The sequence below is a fragment of the Arvicanthis niloticus genome, chromosome 30 (genome assembly GCF_011762505.2).
Source record: "Arvicanthis niloticus isolate mArvNil1 chromosome 30, mArvNil1.pat.X, whole genome shotgun sequence".
NCBI lineage: Eukaryota > Metazoa > Chordata > Mammalia > Rodentia > Muridae > Arvicanthis > Arvicanthis niloticus.
In genome coordinates, this window is record NC_133438.1 from 16,842,360 (window position 1) to 16,864,833 (window position 22,474).

Sequence of the window (22,474 nt, forward strand, 5' to 3'; positions counted from 1 at the left end):
ACTTAAAATGCTGGGCATAGATTTTAAAATATTAAAAATGTGTAATGCATCTTCTTGTAGAATTGGCTTTGTATTGTTAACAAGACAATAGACTGTACAAAATGGTGAGCTCTGTCTGTGCTGCTAAGTAGCTTGAGGCCTGGAGAGTTTCCCAGCACTGACATACAGGGTAATTCCAGGGCATGTTAGCTTTATCTTGTCTAACGCGGCATGAAGCTCAAAACCGCACCTCTCATGGCGTTAGTCAAACAGAAACACAACTTGAAATGCTATCAATTTGGGAGGATATCATATTCTCTTTTCTCTGCAGAATTTAAGGCAGATTCTGTTGTCTATAATTCTTATGTGATATTCCTCTTGCCCGTTTCTCTGCTTTCTCCTGTACTTGAATGCTGCTGAAAACAATTCAAAGTGAAAAATCAAGGCTTTTATTCCATGTAATTTGGCATTTCACTTTATTGATACATTTTCTGATTTCTCTGTATAAGATCATATTCAATTGCATAGCAGTGTAAAGCATGATGTCCTTAATTTGTGGATCAGTAGATTTTTTTCAAATCCTGATTTTACAAATAAAAATACTGAGTGATTTCCATTTTAATTATACTACAGTCTTTTAAAATGACTCTGGGAAAAATATTGAATTACCTTTAGACACTTTATTAACATGCAAATAAAATATACCCAAATCCAAACTAATATGAATTCACTTTACCTACCCTGAAAGAACAAAAATAAATGTCACAATACAACCCCCATAATGTTCCCCTAAGATATTATATGAAGTTGAGTTCATTAAGATTAATCAAACCCTGACATTGGCCCATTTGCTGATATGATAATTTGCAGAATAGGAAACATTTGTTTCAGAGCAAAATAGCTCTTGAGCAGAATGTTGAGAGTGGGAACATGAGGGAATTGGTAGCCAGAGTCAACCAGGTTATTGATCGTGTGAGGGCCAAGAAGAGAGTTAACTTACCTTTAAATGAAGGAAGGGTCTTGGGGAAGCAGTAGGCATCTCAGTCATGGAGACGTAATCTCTTTTTTCTGGGTTTCCTACATGTGCTAATGATCATGTAGGCTCTTCTGGAGATGGTGAAGTGCCATTTCCCTGTACTGAGGGGCAAACTGTGCTGAATTCCCATTTTGAATGTGTTGGTTTCAATACAATCTACACAGAGCAATATTAGAATATTATGTATAAAAGAAATTTTTACTGTTCAGTCAAGTTTTCATTTTTATCTCCTTTTTATTATTTAGGGAGAATATTTTTGCTAGTAGTGAATATAACATCAAGTTAGTTATTTCTCAAGCAATGTTTTAGTGTGGCTTACCTTTGAAACCTGGTTATAAATAAGTATATTGCACTTTAAAATGGGATCCAGGCTTCTGCCGTAGAGTGAATCTACATGGCAAGGTCATCTCCACTCTAGTGCAATGGAGAAAACCCAGGGGACATTTAAGCCAGGGAGGTGTCTGAGTCTCAGTGGTCTCATGATGTGAATTGCAAGAAATGTTTAAAAGTCACTTTGATAGAAAAACTACCTATGAGAACAGACAGCTCATCAGAGGAAAACATCTATCTTTCCCAGTTTTGATTTCCATTGTGTTGCTTGCCTGCTGCTGGCTCACTTTTGATTACAAACGTACTTGAGTTTTAAGATTACTCTTGTTTCAATTCAATGAAAAGGTAAAAATAGAAAGTACAAGGAACGCACTGCATTTGTTTCTCTTTCAAATCTGTAGTTGAAGAAATGCAAATTATCCAAGAGTTTTCAGTTGAATTTTCAAAAATTTTCATTTTGGCCTGGGTACTGTGTAATCAGTTTAAGGATCCTGTTTTAAAAACCCAAAAGATTTTATAGATCTAATTTTCATCATGTCACCTTGAAAATATGCAAAAACAATTTTATTTTCAAAGAAAAAGCAGTTTCTTAGGTTTTAAAAAATAGGTGACTTAAAGTAAATTTGGAAAGTGAGAAGAAGTGGCAGGAAGACCCAATCAAACAGAAAGCCACAAATGGACCCTTAGGTATCACATAATAACTGTTAACAGCAAGACTAATATCAGTGCTTTTTAAAAACATGTTTGCTAAACAATTTAAAAAGTAATTTTAAATAAAGAGAAGCTCATTTTAAAATATACCAGTTAATGTAAAAAAAAATCTACTTATTTGTAGTTAATGAACTTTGGCTCATATACCTTATAGAATTAAATCGGAGGTTCGAAGTTAATTGAATAAATTATATTTTGGATTTTTTTCAACAAATAAGTCTGACCTCACCAAAGATTTTTAACAACTTGTTCTCAGAACTGTATTTTTACTTATTTATTCCTATCCTCCTGTTGAGTCCATTTACTAAATGTAATTGAAATCACTCTTATTTTAAAACATCAAAATAAATAATATTCAGAATGTCATTAACTTAGTCTATTCCAGTGGTCATGAAGGTTAATAACTTTATACATTCTGTTTAAGGTTAATTTATATTTTAGCTATTTATCTTACAGAATTTGTCTACTAATCATAAAATAAAGACTGCATATTCCTGGGGTCTATGAACTTTTTTGCAGTATGCAGGAAAATTATTAATTGTATATCCTTATTAAACTGAAATATATTTTAATAATAATGAATGCATTTTGATAGGAAGTAAACACACTTATTTGATAAACAGAGACTAATAATGCAGAGTTCTTGGAACCCTCAGAGACAATTCTACTACTTGGCAACTGTTGTGGGAGATATTTTAAAACGGCGGCTTCCAGTCTTGCTTGTTCTTAATCAACCGCCATGTTCTGACTAGCCTAGGCCTGCAGCCATGAGTGGTGGCAGGCATACTGCCTCTGCTCAGCTTGGGCAGTCTGCTCAGGCAGCCAGAGACACCGGCCCCTGTCACCTACAAGACACCAGTGTGGGAGATGGCTCTGTCAATCTTCCATGCTGTCTCTGCAAGGCTGGGCATTGCCCAGACCATCCCGCCATCCACACAGGCCTGGTAGGAAAATGAGACTCTCATGCTTAAACATTAATCAAAGGCTTTATATGTTTGATAATGTTCAATAACAATATGCCCATAAAATTAGAGGTGTAACCCAATACCAAACCTAGATATACTAACTACCTTTGACCTCCAGAGACATATGGACATCCGCTTCTATGTTCCCCTCTCTCTAGTCTCTCTCCCTAGCTCTTCTTCCTTTTCCTCTTCTTCTCCTTACTCCTACCACCTTAGCTCCTCCTGCAGGCAACAGAATTATTCACCTGAATCTCAGACTTGGTGACTTTTATAAATGTGTCCCAACCCAATGAAGACAACCTAGTTAATATAAAGAGATCAAGAAGTAAATTATTCTATTATATTTTTGGAAAAGACACGTTTCCCAAAACAAATGGCAAGAAAATGTAGTTTCTGTTTCTTTTTTTTTCATTTCTAAATAGTTACATATCTTGCAGTGTAACTACATATTATAATTATTATAATGGTACATATGTGATTATATATAACTTAATAAATATATGTGTATAATTATATATTGTATGTTTAGATGTTTGTTTTTTAACATTTAATTATGGAGCAAGAATTGCCCTCATAAATCTCATATGGAAATGCATTGTCTAATCAATCAGAGTCCACTAAGTTCCAGATTATTGTCTTAGCTAAGAGAGCAAGTCAAAAGAGATTTATGTATTGAGCTACGGTTCTCATTAAGCCACCATTTTTAATGTTGTTAGGGCTTTATGCCTACACACGTATACACACAACTTATACATTGCCTTATAAAAAAGAACAAAATGCAATTTTTATACTGAAATTTTTTTCTTAATGAATTTTGAACATTTTTTAAAATTATGTTATACCAAAACTAGATGGAAGTTGTAAGGTAAATATTATGTGTTAATTAACTCCCAATGCTTCTTTATAGCTGTAAATTTAACAGTTAATGTGGGAAATTATTCTCCCCAATGGGAACACACTAATAACTCTGTAGACCTATTTTTGGTCATGTGCTTGTGTTTGAGATTTAAAACAAAGAACCGGTGTGCACTTCCTTCACAGAATTGTAAAGATCACACAGGTGGGCCATACTGTAATGAATGTCTCCCTGGTTTCTATGGTGATCCTACTCGAGGAACCTCTGAAGACTGTCAGCCCTGTGCCTGTCCACTCAACATCCCATCAAATAAGTGAGTCCCAGATTTCCCTTACTACAGAGCTTCTCTTCCACTGCTATGGATGCACTTTGATATTAGAACAAACCATACGGATTTCTCAAGAGGGTAATGTAAGTTTTAAAAGGTGAAGTATTTAAAATTATTACCCTTTCCAAAGACTCTGCTATTTTGGCTAAGATTTGATTGAGAATCTAAGAGATAAAACTCAAATGAAATTTCTCAATTAATTCCAAAGAACAGGCCCATTTTTTTTTTTTTACAAATCTATATTCTTTATAAATAATCATTTATTGTAATATATTTATGTTATATATACCTTACTAAACTTGTTCCATGACATACACTGTATCCTAAATGAGCATTGAACTCTGAGTGATGATTACTGTATTATCTTGCCTAAACAATGTAAATTTTGAAAAAGTATAATGTAAGCTTTATAGTCAATCTCTTTCATTTGTTCACTTATAGAAGTAGTCTACCTCTACACCAATAATTACAGAGAAAAACAGACAGGTGGTACCTGGGATTTTCCCACAAAAACGTCTCCCCAGCCAAAACATCAGTTCAGCAATACCAACCGCTCATTGTATTATGTGAATCCCACCCTTGTATACTTTAAAAGCATAGAAATGACTGGACACATAGATATAATGAATTTCCTCTCAAACCAGACCAGTGTTGTACATGAGAGTAGAAGAGTCTTTTGGGAGACAAGTTACTTGGATAATTACAGGTAATCATGACCCACGTTTCCTCTTGTTTTGCTGTATGTCTCTTTTTATAATAGTTCTAATTATTTCTTCCTGAGACAACAAACCCAGCAAACATTAAAACCCCAGTGGAATCCCAGAGTCTAATGATGGTGTTTCCTAAAACAAATGCATTCCAGCTTGGTTTAATTATGTTGATCAGGTTTTATAGATACACATATAAAATATGTAACATTTTTTATATATATATATATATATATATATATATATATATATATATATATTAGCATTGGTAACATCGGGCAAAATTATTTGAATTTTAAGATAATTTTATCAACAGTAAATATTTAAATGTGCCATAGTCTTTTTATCTTTAATAGTAGATTTGTGAGAAAAATGATTGGCTATTTTAAATTACAGATTTAATTGTATTTTATAAACAAACAATAAGAATGAATGGTATTCCACATAGTTTATAAGTTATACATAGTTATAAGTTATATGTTTGTAACTTTTGTGACTAAAGTTATATAACCTATTAAACTGAAAACAATTTACAAAATTATAATCTAGCTGTGCTAGATAATGGGAAAAGTCTAATAATCTAAATACTTTCAGTAAAATACAAAAACTATTCAGTAAGTATAGATACTTACTGTTAAAGGAAACCATCTTCATAATTGAAAAAAATCCTTAATCTTTACTGTTATAATCTTAGCTAGGTACTCTGAGGTATAATTGAATATTCACAGTTAATTTATAAGATGAGATTTGAATTTCCACAGGTTATTCAGAAAGCTAAAGGTTGCTGCAACCTCCACTTGAAGTGCAGGCTTAGTGATAACTTTATCTTAGTGATTTATCTCTTAATCTTTGGTCATAAATCTTAGAAATCACAGACATTTGGGCTCCAAATTTCTTAGATAATATTGCTAAATAAATCAAACGTGATGGAAATAAAGATAGATTGGTATGATTATTAAGATATATGGATATAGATGAGCATATAATATATAAATTATAAATATAGATCACCTTCATCAGCTACTTACAGTGTATACAGTTTGTCCTTTTCATCTTAACGATACATATATTTTAACTATAGATCGTAATTGAAGAAATGACATTTACTTCTGGAGGAGAAATAAAGTGTAAACATTTCAGTTCATATTCATTAATTTTTAGTCACAAAATTCATAGTTAAAAGACAAATCCATGAATATCTTTGCTTGAACACTTAGGTTGTACAAAAGTAGATACTATCATTGAAGTCTTCTGAAATATCCCTCAGTTATACAATGCCTTTAGAGGGATTGATGTCACAATATGGACATATGGTGGTGGTGGTGGGGGCCTTGACAAGTCCTACATACCACTGTCATAACAATACTTGATGGACATCAGCGGTACTAAGAGCTATGTTTGTAAAACAGTTCTAGAGCTGATTCTAGGGTTTAAACATAAGATTATATTGGCTTGGGGATATGGATCAGTGGATAAAGTACTTGCCGTACAAGCATTATGACTGATGTTTAAATTCACAGCATCTATGTATAAGCTAAAGGCATGGTGAAGACCTATGGTCTCAGCAATCAGGAAAACAGAAACAAGAGGCCTGCAGGGCAAGTAAGTTACCTAGCTGGACTAGGCAAATTGGTGAGCTCCAGGTCAATATAGAGAGAGACAGACCCTGCCTTAATAATTAAAGTAGATAATAAGTAAGATAGTCAGCATCAGTTTCAGGCCTCTGCAAGCATGGGCACACACATACATGTGCAGCCTCATACACATGTGCACACGTGCATATGTACACACACATGCAAACCACATATATGAACACATATACACATGTAGTAATTTTTGAATTATCAAATTTAGTAGTTATAATTGAGAAATACGTTTCAGGATAACCTATGGCAATATATTCCATGACCACTTAATGTTGTTTTAAAAACAAAGCTAAGTATACCTGTACATGTGAATTCATGTTTACATATAGATTCACACATAGTCATATACAGCTGTAATTCTACCTATATATATATGCATATGTGGAATATTATACACATCACATGACAATTTAATGTTATTTTAAAACAAAAATAATTACAGCTGTACATGTGAATTTATATTTTATATAGATTCACACATATTCATGTATGACTCTAATTATAGGTACATATATATGTTTATAACCTACAAATAAGTCCTTGAATATATACTATATGCTTGGCTATTGAGAAAGGCTGTACAGTTCATTCCAACAAGAGCTGGCATTTCTCCTCTTGGCTCACCTAATGTTTGGTGTCATGGTCTGGAAAATCTATGAAGCACGATCTTTTTTTTCTGTTAGTGATGCATGTGCCAACTAGCGTTCAGTGGCATAAGGTTAGAATCTCTTGAAGTCAGTGATGATCTTCCCATTCCCTCGTTGTGTCTCACAGCAATTAGCTTCACATTTGGGCCAGATGGAGATGCCCACTCTGTCAGTCCAGATTCCCAGGGCATCATTACATCATTACTATGCACATTAGTTTCGTATTATGTGTGTGTGTGTATTTATATATATATAAATATATATATATATTGCTGCATGTCATCTTCTCTTGTGACTGTGACTATAATTACTCTAGGAAAGAAATAATGCTCATTTAGCATTGTTTAAAGAGTGTGAAAGCATGCATAGGGGGATATTTAAAGGAGAAATTTTATTTGATTACACCATGACAAGCAAGCATGGAGCTTAAACTCATGGAAATATCATCAGCAAGTTTGAATGACGGTGGTTCTCGCTAAGGAGAGGATCAAATGCAGACCCTCAAGTTACAGATCTCATATAAATTCTCCTGGAAGTTAGTGTGCAACCTTGAAGAAGTAAAATTATGTGTCTCAACCAGTTCATAGGATTCTGTTAAAATTCCGTATAATTATGATAAAAAGTACTCTGAAATGCAAGAGTCGGTCAAATAGAATATATTGTTATTGCTTAATATCTTTCCTGAAAAAGTATTGCTCTCTGTCAGTGAGGGTATTTAACTTTACTGCTGTTAGTTTTAACTGACAAGAGAGTATGTTTTTAAGAATTTGAAATTTATTTTAGAAATGGTTTTAAGGTTTCAGAAGCCTTGTCAGTCACCTTTGACATGTCTTGATGGCAAACTGATTTAGAATTTTTAGAAAAATAATCCATTAGTTTTCATGCAGTCACTGCGTGTAGTCCAACAAGGTTGAAAACCCCGGTGTTCTCCTTGGCAGTTAGAGCATGCCAGTTTTGGAAGGACACATGTACATACTAGTGAGTTGTCAGAATCCAGCTTCTTTTAGTTTTGCAAAACAATAACAAACCTCGAGTAAGTAACAGGACGAGTCGGACTTCCATTTGTTAGCTTAAATATGTGCTAAGACATCACACATGTGAACCCTTTTGTTGTAAGCATTTTTCTTACAAGAGATTCCTCCTTAGCCCATGAGCTGGGCTCACATAGCACCCATCAGAACCTCTCTCACTTTTATAAATTCAAGGTTTTTTTTTTTCTGGTCAGACTTTCTCTCTGACCCCACAGATTCATTTAGATTTTGAAATGAGTTGAAATAGCCAGTAAGATGTGTCTAATGGAACCTAATAACTTGGTACTATAGAAAAATGAGAATTATTGAAGCATTGCAGGTCTACTCAGAGTTAAGCCAGGGATGGGTTACTTTTAAGAGGTAGTCATGATTGGCAGCAAAGATGGAAAAATATTTCAGGGTCACACCACCTATCAGAAGCAGAACCAGACAGGGCCTAAAATTTTTAATTTATTATGATCTAATTGTTTGATTTTAAAGCAATTGTTTTTTTATATTGTAAAATGGAAAATAACACAGAGAAAACATAATTGGGGTAAGATTAATTGAGGACAGTTCCCTCTAAAATGGTGGGGTGGAGGGTCTAGAAAACTTGATCTTGCAGAGATCATTCTTATGAGAAGAGGGTGAGAGAACAATGAGGCGGGGGGAGTGGGAAAGGCTCATCAAGCATATGCAGTTATAGTTAATTAAAACAAAGAATTTCTCACATGGTATTATATAAAAGGGGTATGTGTGTAAAGAAAGCCATATATATTTCAGAAATATGCAACATCTGACATTGAAATTTTTTACCATAAAGAAGCAAAAGATGTCTTAGAAGGTACGCTTAACATGATATGGATAATATATACCATGAAAAAGTTATATGGCACCATATATATATATATATATATATATATATATATATATACAAATATAATCATATTATTATATAGATTTTAAATTATATTGTATGTTATTTATATATGAGATAAAAATAAAAATTTAAAAAAAATAACATAACACAAAACTCAAAGTCATTGAGGGCTCATGGAAAAAACAGAAAACAGTTAATATTCAGTCACTTGTTACATGGAAGGTGTCTCACCAGGCCAAAATTTGAAATTGATGCTGAATAGAATGTCGAAGGCTGATGCTACCATATAACAGTGCTGAGTCGGTCTTGATTTCATGCTCTGTTACTTCTGTTCCAAACTGGAAATGTGTGTAGCGATGGGTACATGTTGGAACATGCTGGGAGATATGAAATGTCAAAGCTGGTTTCGTTTGATTTGTCTGACTATAAATGAAGTAGAGTGTATGTATTAGGTCTTTGCTGAAAGCTTTCTAAGGATTCCATCCATGTGACATAATGCCTGTGGGTACATATCGGCAGTAGCCGACACACGGGCCCCATGGCCTCTGATCAGGATATAGAACCCATACAGCCACCATGACTCCACTGCTCTCTATTATCTCTCAGATTTCTCCATGCTGCTTCTAATTCTGAGGTATATGCTTGAAAAGGGGGAATGTGAAAGTAGGTTTTTTTCAAACCTGGAGAGGTTTTGCAAAGCTGCTATGTGTCCACTCTCTTTGCTGGTGATCTAAGAGCCAGAGCAGTCAAATGTCAGTTAATAGCATGACACAGGGATCCTGCTCTCAACTGGGGCTCGTTAAAATAGCAATGTCATTTCATCCTCCGTTGGCCAGACTCTATTCTGTCTGGGAGATGAGAATGGCCAGCCTATCTGCTTTGGGCACAGTAGTGGTAGAGAAAGATATATGAGGATATACTACTAATGATTGCATGTATATGCTTCTTCTTTGTCTCCTGAATATTGTCCACAGCTTTAGTCCAACATGCCATTTAGACCGGAGTCTGGGATTGATCTGTGATGAGTGTCCTGTCGGGTACACAGGCCCACGCTGTGAGAGGTAAGCACGTGTCACATTGCCTTGCAAAATTATTTCTACCTTGAGAGTTACAAAACCACAGGTACCATCTTCCCCTGCTCCAGAAAAGCTGTGGCACTCAATGGGGTGAAATAAACTTTCTTATCACACTTGTCACACAGATGCACTCTATTTTTTATAGTTTATTTATACTCTGCAAATTAGTCTATAAATCTCCATTCTCTCTGAGGATATCTGATTAATGTTTTAATTTTAAAGGTTAAGCATTAACCTACAATCTTTCTTTAAAAAGTGTTGCTCAGTGGAAAGCTATCATTTTAAGATTTATCTTACTGTCTACCCTATGCACCATTTATTTTTTATAATTAGCTTTTTGTCCTTAAAATGTGGCTTAAATTCATAGTTCATAGTTCAGCAAGTGGCCTATAAGTTACTGTAAACATATTTGGAACAAAACAGAGCATAATTTATTACCATGATTTATATCCCCTTCTGATCATTCTTAAACTGGTATCTTAATTCCTGTTGAGTTTCTGGGGAGCAGGGACATAGATATTCTTTCAGACAGTTTCCATAATCAATTTTTTCTTCTTAAATATATGTGGAGAAACTTTTCTTGTATGTATTCAGTTTCAGCTTCAAAAGGGAAGTAAATTTCTTCCTTGATGATATGGACAAATAGAATAACCTTCCCATCTGTTTTAAACTTTGAAAAGTAGAATCCTCAGTAACCACTGCTGGGGATATGGGCAAGGCAGAGGAAGAAAAGCCAGGCCACGCCCATACTCACACCTACAACCCTGCCCATGCCCTTGGCCTGGCTTCTCTTCTCACCACAGCTAACTCCAAGGAGTGCTATGTCTACCCATCCTTTCCTACCTTCTTGGCAGCCATCACTGCTAAGCTTTCACCCAGGGAGAATTTGGCCAGCAGCTAGTGGTCTGAGCACAGCATGCCAGTAGCAGTTCCCAGCAGTAATAAGTCCTGTTTGTGACTGTGACAGCCTCTGTAAAAGAGATAGGAAAGAACGGACCTGAAATAAGGTGGATTTATTAGCAGTTGAGAAGCTGGAGGTCTTTAATTGTGCATCTTTCAAATAAAGAAAGGCACATGTATGTGACATTCTAATAGGACAGCGTAGCACTGCCAGGAGAGATTTGCATCGATGTCTCCTACCCCTCAGCTTACCACAGGCAACCTTTTTTTTAGCAACTGGAAAATGACAGCTGCCCTGTCATACAAGGCTATTAAATCTGCTTATCTGGGTGAGCACGGTCTCTGATGTATTCATATTGCTTTGCTCCATGTTCTGTCCTTTCTGCACATTACACAGTTTCTGAGCCATCTGCAACTAAACAAGCTACATTTTATTTAACAAATATTTATTTGCCAACTACCGTATGTTAGATACAAGGTAAGACACTGAATGCAAAAAGATGCGTGTTTTTTTTCTCCATCTTTGTCCTCAAGTAGCTCACAACTTTCTTGAATATGAATGAGAAGAGTCACATGAGTTCTAGGGAGAAATCTAATTGAATAATACAAATCTGCAAGAAAAGAAATAGCTGACAGCAAGCATGATGGGCTGTCTAAAATCTGTATTAATCAGATTCAGAAGATAGGAAGATGCATAGTCTGTGTAGCAAATGGTACATCTTACTTAAGTTTGCCAGTGCAAAATAATCTTCTAGTATTATTAGAGAGGTAATGAGATATTATATTTCCTTAGCCAGAATTTAGGTTAAGATTTTCCTTGAATACTTGAGATTTTCTATTTCAGAGGCTTTTTATGAGTCAAAAGACCTATCAGATGGATCAGAAATACTAATAGAAATATTTTTAAATGAATTTGTGGGCATTGAAGGGAAAGAAAACTGAAGTCAGCATGACCCAACCCAACATTCTATAGCAGACAAGTTGTCTTCCACGGTGTCACAATTCCTGTAGTAAGGACTTTCGTAATTACTTAAGTTTAGGAGATATCCATGGACATATTAACACTTCTAACATTCCCTGCAATGGATAGTGAGGAAACTCAAGTCAACTGCTCATGGTTGACTATACACGCAAACTCAAATCATCTGCCCTTATTTTATGACATGAATATGTCAAGAAGACATTCATCTTTATATTCTCTATCTCAATTAATTTCCTTTCTGAGACTCCAGTCTTCTATGGGAGTTGTGATGCCTTAGATGCATGGGCTGGGTGAGTAGTTTTTCTCCTTTCTCTTTTGCAAGCTGTCGTGGATTAAAGTTCTAACCAGTTAATAGAGTTCAAGGTTTTTGTGCACATGTGTGTGTGCAGTAGGTGAGTATTTGTGGTTATGAGTGTTAAAATGACACACAGTGTACCCAACCAGTCCTGAATGATTTACCTAAATATGTTTCAGCTGACATCTTCTTTTCCCTGGTCCTCACCAATAGCTTTCCCTTTCCATATTTCAGCTAACTCTCTCCCCTTTGTTCTCACTCAGGGGAATAATTGTTCAAGAACTGTTTGGCTTCTTTGAGGCTAACACTGGGATGTGACAGCATCTATATCTTTATTTCTCTGTCTCTTTCTGACTCCATCAACTCATTTTTTAGACAATGCATTTATTTATTCTCTGTAATTTTATACAGTGCATTTTTCTCACATTCATGCCTCTTCTTCAGCACCTAACAGATCTTCTTCTACCTCGTTCTAATCCAATTTCTTCTTCCTCCTTTAAAACATGCACACGCACACACCAAACAAACTAAATCTTTCAAATGCATGGAATCCACTTTGTTGTGTGTCTGCTTCAGGAATGTGGTTGACATACAAGGTGTCATTTCACTGAAGAAGGCTGGCTTTCCCTCTTCCAGTGGCAACCAAAAGTCAATAGCTCTGTAACTCAGGCCATGAACTTAGCGCTCATCTCCCCTCTACTGTGCTGAAGAAGCATCCTACTTTTGTTGTTTGAGCAAGACTCAGAAGAGCTGAGAAGCCATGAGAAACCACAACCCAAAGACTAGAAATTCCCTATATTCCCGTTTTCCTCTCTTTCCTATGGCATATAGTACAAGACGAATTTGCTTATTAAATTGAGGGAATGAATACACAAACAACACAACCGACCAACAAAGACAGTAAGTGGAATGAAAATTGTGAACACAACAAAGTATCAAATTGTTAATGAGATTTCTTAAGATTTCAAGTGTCAGTTATAGCCTGGAAACTCTTGTGTAGCTTCTTTGCTGAGTATAGTTTCACAACGGAAATAAAGTTAGGATACTGAGAAGAGGAGACTTCCACTAAGATTCTTTGTTAAGATTCTAGGCTTTTATTATTTAGAAAAGCAGAAAGAAATAGCATTGCAACAGGCTTGAAGGGATCTGAGTGAGCACTGAGCTGTATAGAAAAGCTAAAATAAGACCACAAAAGCTAATCAAAGGCTGGTGACAATCAGGTATTAAGTGGCTATCAGTGTCTGTAACCTCAGCAATAGACCATACATCATAGAGACAATCAAAAATCTATTGCACATTAACTATAGGAAAATATAAAACAATTGCAATGCGTGGATTCCTTAAATCCCATCTTCTCCCCAAATGGAAAATACTAAGAACTCACTAGTTGAAGAGAGAGAAACCCAAAGATTACTTACAAGTAACCCCTGAAAATGTAGAAGGCTTAACATTTTGAAAGTCCACTTATAATTTTAACCACGAGATTTATTTTAGATATAAATGGAGTTGTTATTATTATTAAAAATCAAAGACACCATTTACATATTCTCTCGTTCAGAAAGGTCTTGATCTGAATGAAGTCCCCCAAGTACAATGCTGTGGATATTTTCTGCCCAAGACTTGATCTTTGGTCGTTGGGTCTTAGCTGCAGAAAGTAACTTATTCATCTTTCATGACACTGTTAACAGAATTGTAACAGCTGAGGGTTTTAGAAGCTATTCACAAGTCATTGTGCACCATAAGGAGGGAGCAATCGGCTCTTGGATCAAGCACCATGTTTTGTGCCCAGGAACTGTTTCTTGCCAGTGCAGCTTCTGAGCTGTGCTCAGGTGTCTAGTTGGGCCTACTGCCTCACCAGTGCCTTTAGGTTTGGCACAGGCACCTTGTAAGCAAGCCAGCATTTAGCTGAACGGAAAGCAATGAGAGCATTGCACACAGCCCAGGCAACCCAGTAAGATTCCAGGCTCCTCTTCTGCTGATGTAGTTCTCTCTGGAAGACTGCAGTCATTCCGCTCCTGAGCCAGACGCTATCACTTGTTCAGCCACCCGCATTCAGCTCCACCATTGTGAAAAGGCTTTGATTCTAACTCTTGTGTGTCTTTAATTCTTCTGTGGTTAGATGTGTAAATGCATGGTTCTTGTGCCCAGACAGTAGAATAATATGATTCTTTGTTTCTAATAATATACTATAAAATGGCTCTGTTGATTCCTATATTCTTCTTTTTAAGTTTTAAGGAAGATGGGGGATGGGAGTGTAGGTCTCAGATGATAACAGAAAATTGCATTACAGAATGATAGAACAGAATGAGGCAGAGGTCTATCGTTTTAGTCCACAGGAATGGTCGGACAGAATGAGACAGAGATTCATTGGTCCTATTCCATTGATTTCTATCCTCCTTGGTTTCTACAACTGTCATTCATTTTCATTTGTATTTACCATCCTATAATAAATAATATTGTTCCTAAACTAGCAGCAGCAGCTCAGCTACAGAGCTGTTGTGTGGGCTGAATCCACATTTACATTTAAAGGACTTTTTGCTAAACTATTATGATTTGATTTGAAAATTAATGAATATGAAAAAGTATAGTCAGGATGTCCATATTTAACAAAGAATCCTACAAATTGTTTTTACTGTCTTCACACTGCATTATTGGTGAGAGAGAGCCAGAGACATTTAAATTAGAGTGCTGAAGAGAAAATCTGAGAATCTGCAAAGACCAATGGGAATATGATATTTACTAATTTTAATTACATGACACAAAATGTAACAATAATTCTGATTATTAATCAACACATAATAATATTCTCTATGATTAGATTACTTTTTAATCCCCAATGGAACCTTTCTATCTCTTTTTTAAAATTGGTTATTTTATTTACTTACATTTTAAATGTTGTCCCCATTCCCAGTTTCTCCTCCACAAACCCCTCATCTCATCCCCTTCCCCTTTGTCTGTAAGAGGGTGCTCACCCATCTATGCACCCACTCCTGCCTCACCTCTCTAGCATACCCCTATGCTGGAGCAACAAGCTTCCACAGGACCAAGGGCCTCCCCTCCCATTGATGCCAGATAAGGCCATCTTCTGCTATATTTGTAGCTGGAGCCATGGATCCCTCCATGTATACTCTTTGGTTGGTGGTTTAGTCCCTGGAAGCTCTCGGGTGTCTCATTGGTTGATATTGTTGTTCTTCCTATGGAGTTGCAAACCCCTTCAGCTCCTTCAGTCCTTCTCTTAACTCCTCCACTGGGGTCCCAGGGTTCAGTCCAACAGTTGACTGTAAGTATCTGCATCTGTCTTAATCAGATGCGGGCGGAGCCTCTCAAAGGACAGCCATACTAGTTATGCTCCTGTCTGGAAGCACTTCTTGGCATCAACAATAATGTCTAGGTTTGGTGTCTGCAGATGAGATGGATCCCAAGGTGGGGTGGTCTCTGTATGGTCTTTCCTTCAGTCTCTGCTCCATTTTTTGTCCCTGCATTTCCACCAAACAAGAATAATTCTGGGTTAAATATTTTGAGATGGGTGGATGGCCCCATCCCTCAACTTTTTACATATTTTAAAAGTCTAGTCTGTATACACACACAGACAGACACATACACACACACACATGCACATCCATACCACACACATGCACCATACATACACATATATGTTTGCACACACACACATGCACGTGCATACACCACACACTAGTAATAAAAATCAAATGATTAACTGTCTAAGAGGTTGCTCACATGTTACTATGTAACATATTTTTTTCTTGGAGGAAAAAAATAATTCTACTTTAGTCAAATGGCCTATAAGTTGTCAAGTTGTCATGGACTTTCCTTATATATATTTTCTATATATATATATATATATATATATATATATATATATATATATATATAAATTAAAATGGCAGATGCTTGTTTAGTTATTCTTTTTCATTATATTTTATGCATATATTTTCAATTCCAGGAGAATTTGGACTTACTATTGGTATCTTTGTTAAGAAAATGTCTACGACCTTATTATATAATTCCATCTCTCTTGGGATCAGTAAGACCTTTTGAAGGAAGCAAGATGAATGTAATAGGTTCCTGTTGAGTTTGATAATGTTTGGTGCAGAACCCATTCTAGCTGGACAAAGGCACTCTTTGAATAAGTAAAATGAGATGTGAATATATATAGATATTCATAATATCTAAAGATCAAATAAGGTAAAAATATGTTAATATTCAAAGATATATCCTTAATAATTTATCTTTAAAACACTCCAGAAGTAATTGTGAGGAAATTTTATGTACTATAGTGCCATTTTATTGCCTGTAGTAGAAAATTAATAAGTAATAATTGGTAATAATAATTAGTAGAAATATTCTTCTAATCTCTGAATGTACAGTTTTCACAATTTTATAAACCACTTGTGATTATAATTTTAAAAAGTTTTAAAAGATGGCGATAAAACCTCAAGTCTGTTCATAATATTGCCACTTATAAAGTTTCAATAAACTTAGAATGATAAATGTATGTGCATCAAATTAACAAAGTTGACCTATTAATGTTATTAATGCATTCACTACTACCCCATATTGGAGTCCATACACTTGTGTTTCAAATGATAGATTCTTTCTAGTGTATTTCTGCATCTGAGCAGAAGAACATGAATATTGTATACCATGAAGTTGATGATATTCTTGTACACTGCTCCTGTTCCCTCTCACTTTCGATCCTTGCTACAGAGTATTTTATTTCATAAGATGCCACAGATAACAGAGGTAGACCAGCCACGGCCTTCTAATGCTGTTTCACTACTTCTTTGAGGCGTATGGCTAAATACAAAGCACAAGACCGTGTAACTGAGAGGACCAAGCTGAATAGAAAGATCTTGGCAAGTGTGATCTTGGCAAGTGTGAATCTGAGCATCAGTACCATTGAGCAGAATTTTAAAACATGTACATCAGGAACAAAGGGATGGGATAAGTCATAAATCGTTTCTCTGCCAGAGTTTATAAATGATAAACTTAGGTGGGTGTTTTATTTCCAAATAAATAAAGTTGGGGGATGGTTTTTATTATTATTAAGACCTAGAATTTTCTGGTGTGAACTTGGGTAACTTCTCAGGTTTGCCCTTTCATACACTATCGTAATGGGCAGACATTTTTACTTAGACTCCTCCTGAATGAAGACGCTTCATTGAAAACAACCATCTTAACCTATGTGCAAATGTATACAAACTTGTTATTGATTCAGAGATGCCCAGGGCTCCTAGTCAAGTGACACTATTTTCTGAGTCACAATTTCTATTTGATAAATGTTCTATTTGAGTTGATTTCCTCATAACAAGTTATTGCTAAAAGAACAACAGCAACAAATATATGAACCTTATATATGTGGACAAAGACCAACCAATTGGAGGTGGAGACATATAATCTGTTTTTATATAAAGGCTCGGTAGTGTGAACCTAGATTCCTTCAGAGTTCCAGCCACAGATTCTTCTTATGCTTTGGTTCCATCTTCAATGTCAGTGACAGGATTTTTTTTTTGGCTGAAATATAATTATAAGTGAAACAGGCAACGTTTCATCTTGTATCTATACTGCAGTTATAGCAAAAGAATTTTTAGAAATCACTCTGCACTTGAGAAAAGGAACACTTAAGAGGAAAAGCCACGATCCTTGCAAAAGACTATGAAAGAAATGTAAACATTGTGCTGGGTGGGATTCTTGAGCTCCCCTCCCCCGCTCCCCTATCCTTACACCCTAAAATCTCACCATTGGAAATTATCACCTTAGGTGTGCAGAAGGCTATTTTGGACAACCTTCTATACCTGGAGGATCATGTCAGCCATGCCACTGCAATGACAACCTTGACTTCTCCATCGCTGGCAGCTGTGACAGCTTGTCTGGCTCCTGTCTGATTTGTAAGCCAGGTACAACAGGCCGGTACTGTGAGCTCTGTGCTGATGGGTATTTTGGAGACGCAGTTGATGCAAAGAACTGTCAGCGTAAGTCTTGAACTATTGATGTCCCTGACAGAATTGATGTATGATACCTCAGAGAAGCTGATGAGCTCTAGAGTGGGGATTGGAGACTAGGAAATTATCTGTAATACATGGATGATGAATGCCCATGAAGACATGAAGTCTGCATGTTTCAAAACACTTCCTTGTAGCAATGAGTAGAATAAATCCCTTAAAACTTGTTGTATTGCTAAATATTGGTTTTCAAGAGATTCACATATTTATACTTATATCTATCAAGAAATTGTGTTTTAATTGAACTGAAATTTTTAACAAAGGAGTTTAGAAATGATACAGTCTTGTTTGGACTTTTTCATTAGTATCAACTTAATCATTTGATTAAAGTAAATCATTTCTCTATATTATTGCATAATACCTATCAGCAGGTGTTAACTGGTTTTGCTATCATATGGAGACGTTGCAGGTTTTTTGTTTCTTTTTATTTTATAATGTAAAAACATGACAATACTTTTACCAAACGGCACCTGCTGGTTGATTTGATTAATTCACAGCCCGGAATTATTTATAGAACACTTCTCAAAGATTTGAGGCTTTTTGGTACAACATGTTCCTCTTCTAATCTTTTCTTCCTTAGGTTTAGAATTCAGTGATAACTCAGATATTACAGTTTTTTATAATAACCCAATATGCAAAAGAAAATAAGCCCAGAAGTATGAATCTATATCAGTGTTCTGATGATTTATGTGGCAGCTATTTACTTCACTGTTATAATCTTTGGAAAGAGAGCTATGAGACCAGCAATAGTTTATTTTTGTGGAATTAATGTTGTAAGAAGAGATGTGATAGTGAGGTGGATCCAGGAACTATGAAATTGCAGGCACCAAAGGAAACTCAGCCTGTTATCTCTGCAGTAAGCAGCACTCACCCATCATGAAAGTAGAGATGTTCTCTCTGAAATTGAGATGCTGAGTGTTAGTTTTTGTCCTTTCAGAATGATAATGTGTTAAGTCAAAACAAATCAATCTCTGGAATAATTGGTATCTGTTAAGAGCACAAATTGACTTTCTAAATAAAATTTCCCACAAGGCCAGAGTGACTTTAAACACTGTGGAATTTGGCATTTATGGGAAACATCAGGGAGCTCAAGAATGTCTTCTGTTCATGCTGCATACCAGGAGTTTTCGTCTCTAGCTATGTGACTCTAGGAATGGTTTCCCCATATCCAAAGGGTCATGCGTTTTCTGTGGGGGTAATGGATGTAGCATGTACAGGGGATACAGTTAAGCTCTTGATACTGGAGATTCTTTCCATTGTCAGTCTTTGGAAGTGGTCCCTGTATAGTCATAAATACTGGTGCCTCACTGAATCTAGGTCTAGTTAATCCATTTCATGTCTTCTTCTTATGTCTTCTAATAACTGCCTCCACAAAGCTAAGGACATTCTCCTCATTTTGTTACCATCCACGGCATGAAGTACTTTGAGATCATAAGAGAAAAATCTGAGAACAGCAACAACTAAACGTGTAAATCATCATCAGTTTGCCACGCAATATAGGTCTGCTTGTAACTTTTACGGCTCTCCAGCATATGATTTGATTTAAAACATACAAAATATTTTACTGAATGTTTATAATTTTCTGGGGTATAATATCTCCTCTATACATAGAGAGCAAGCCCTCATTCATATTAACTTCGTAACTCATGGTACTAAACACGGTAATCACAACATTCAGGAAGCTGAGGCCGTAGCATCACCAAGTTCTAGGACAGCTTGGGCTACAAAATGGGACCACCTTAAAGTTCATGTGTGCGCACAATCACACACACACACACACACACACACACACACACGTATGCACACACACATTTCTGACTAAAACTATACTTTTGTCAAGATAAATTACTTGGGTATCTCATTAGTATATAGAAATATTTTAAGTTATGTACCCTATTTGTTATATTTTTCATGTGTACTTATAAAATCGAATACTGCTTTTGTTATTTTTAGATGACATTAATCAGTTACCATCATCTTTATGGTAAATTTTGTATTTCCCACTTGTAAAGGGTGGGGTTAGTGATTCTAAATAATTTGAAACTTGCAAAGCTTACGTATAATATACATAAGAAACTTACACGAAGATATAATATGCAGAGCAATTCTCATGTCCACATGAAAGTGAGATTTTGGTGAAGATTTGTTTTCTCATCCTGTTCTTATACTCCACCTGTAAACTATTCTTGGGCTCTTGACCGAGAAAAAGGAAGGGGTTATTGGCTGGGCCAAATTCTCTGTGGCTTCAAATTGGTGGTCACTGAGAAGGACAAATGTTGATGGAAGAGAGACACATTTTAGAAAAACAATTAAAAATGGTAGAACCTGGAGCCAAACCAACATAATAGTATCATAAGATGGCACCATGTCTTTTGACAATGAATTCATAAACTGTGGTGTAATACATACTTACCAAAGCCGCGTATGAACAAATTCCATGTCGTCTCTCCCTCACAACTTTATTCTGGCATCAGTACAATTATGTACTGATAAATATACCGTTAAAAATATACTTGTCAAATGCAGAATAAGCCATTAATTACTTCTCGTATCTGAGAACTAAAACAGGTTTTAGACTTACATAGTCAGTACGTTTCAGAATATCTTCATAAAACTTTTCTAATACAAAAAAAGTGATAAAAGTTACTAAAGCAAGTATGCTTCCTACCTTTGGAAACAGAATAAAAATTAAAAAATAAAAATGATTTTTAGCAATATATATAATTATAAAGATAAATATGTTTCATTTTTAATAGATTTGAAATAATGGTTTGTTCTCTTAAATGTGTTTATGGTATAAAAAGGATATTTATTTAAACTTATCTTTATTATTGAAGATAAAAAACTGGCACTAGTAAATAATATTATATTGAAAATGTTTTATTAAAAATGACATTAATTCGGTGTCAAGAGGATTTTTAATACTGGTAATTCCTCAAAATTCTCCAGCCTTCCAGGGGGTCTATGTTATATATAATGAGAATATGACAATTAAACAGCACCCCAATGTGTCTAAGAAAAGGTAAAACATTGAACCTGGAAATGGGGAACTTCATGGCTCAAGTTGATTTTGGGAACTGCTGTAACAGTTACCACACATGTGACATTGCATGTTATTGCTTTTTTGTGCTTCATTGTCTTTATTCTCAAGATCATAATAGCAATTATATTGATACTTAAGTAGAGTGATATGCCAAGAATGTCTACAATATGTAAAGATTTTCCAGGGATTAAATAATTGAATGCCTGAAAGAGTACCCAGTGCATTAGAAGATATTCTAATACTGAACTTCGGTGTTGATACATCCACGGCTACAGTTCTCTCATTTAGATGTTCAGCACTTCAAATCTTGTATTTTTACGTTAGAAACCAGAGAAGTCTAAACATATATTCCAAACTTAATATGCATCTCAAATCTGAGATGCTTCTGGTCACAGACATTTCAGAGAGGGGCTACCTGATCCACATTTACAATCTGTAAGACTGTATTTTCATTGCCTGTGTATCTTGTCTTTTCAGCGTGCCGTTGTAACACCAATGGCTCCTTCTCAGAGATTTGTCACACTAAAACAGGACAGTGTGAGTGCAAACCCAATGTGCAGGGGCGGCACTGTGACGAGTGTAAGGTAAGGATCACCCTCACCTCCTTTCAATGACGGATTGCATACTCATGTTGAACAAAGAGGTCACAGTTATTTACTTCTGAAGATAAAATATTTGTACTCACTGAAACATTTTCTTAAACAGAAAACTCAACATTGCAGGTGACCTGTGTTCCTACCTCCAAATTTGTATAATGATTGCTATGATTTAAGAATTTCTTCAACAAATAATAGATTTAATTCTAGTCTATGCAGAGTAAAATAATTTACCTTGAGGGAGATTAACATGTGCAATTCCTTTTGAGGTTAGTGAACACCACCCCTTCAAGTTCTGTTGTTTAAAAATTAGTTTCAGTGAATACACATTCTATTTAGTGAAAATTTTTCAATATGGTTTTAGACATAACAGTTAACTAGTACAGTGATGGTCCTACCTGCCTAAGGCAGGTGCATTGAATCTTTGGATTTTAGTTTCTGTCAGATAGATTTTATTATTCACA

The 22,474-nt window shown here is 35.5% G+C and overlaps 1 protein-coding gene across 2 annotated transcripts in view; it reads left to right on the plus strand.

Moving 5' to 3' along the window:
* Lama2 (laminin subunit alpha 2) overlaps positions 1 to 22,474 on the plus strand; it is a 572,138-nt gene that overhangs the window by 344,849 nt on the left and 204,815 nt on the right. For both annotated transcript variants that reach the window (XM_076927972.1, XM_076927973.1), the window contains exons 17-20: positions 4,063 to 4,190; positions 10,070 to 10,156; positions 18,130 to 18,341; positions 21,892 to 21,998. In XM_076927972.1, coding sequence (XP_076784087.1) covers positions 4,063 to 4,190; positions 10,070 to 10,156; positions 18,130 to 18,341; positions 21,892 to 21,998 — 534 coding nt within the window. The remainder of the gene's footprint in view (positions 1 to 4,062; positions 4,191 to 10,069; positions 10,157 to 18,129; positions 18,342 to 21,891; positions 21,999 to 22,474) is intronic.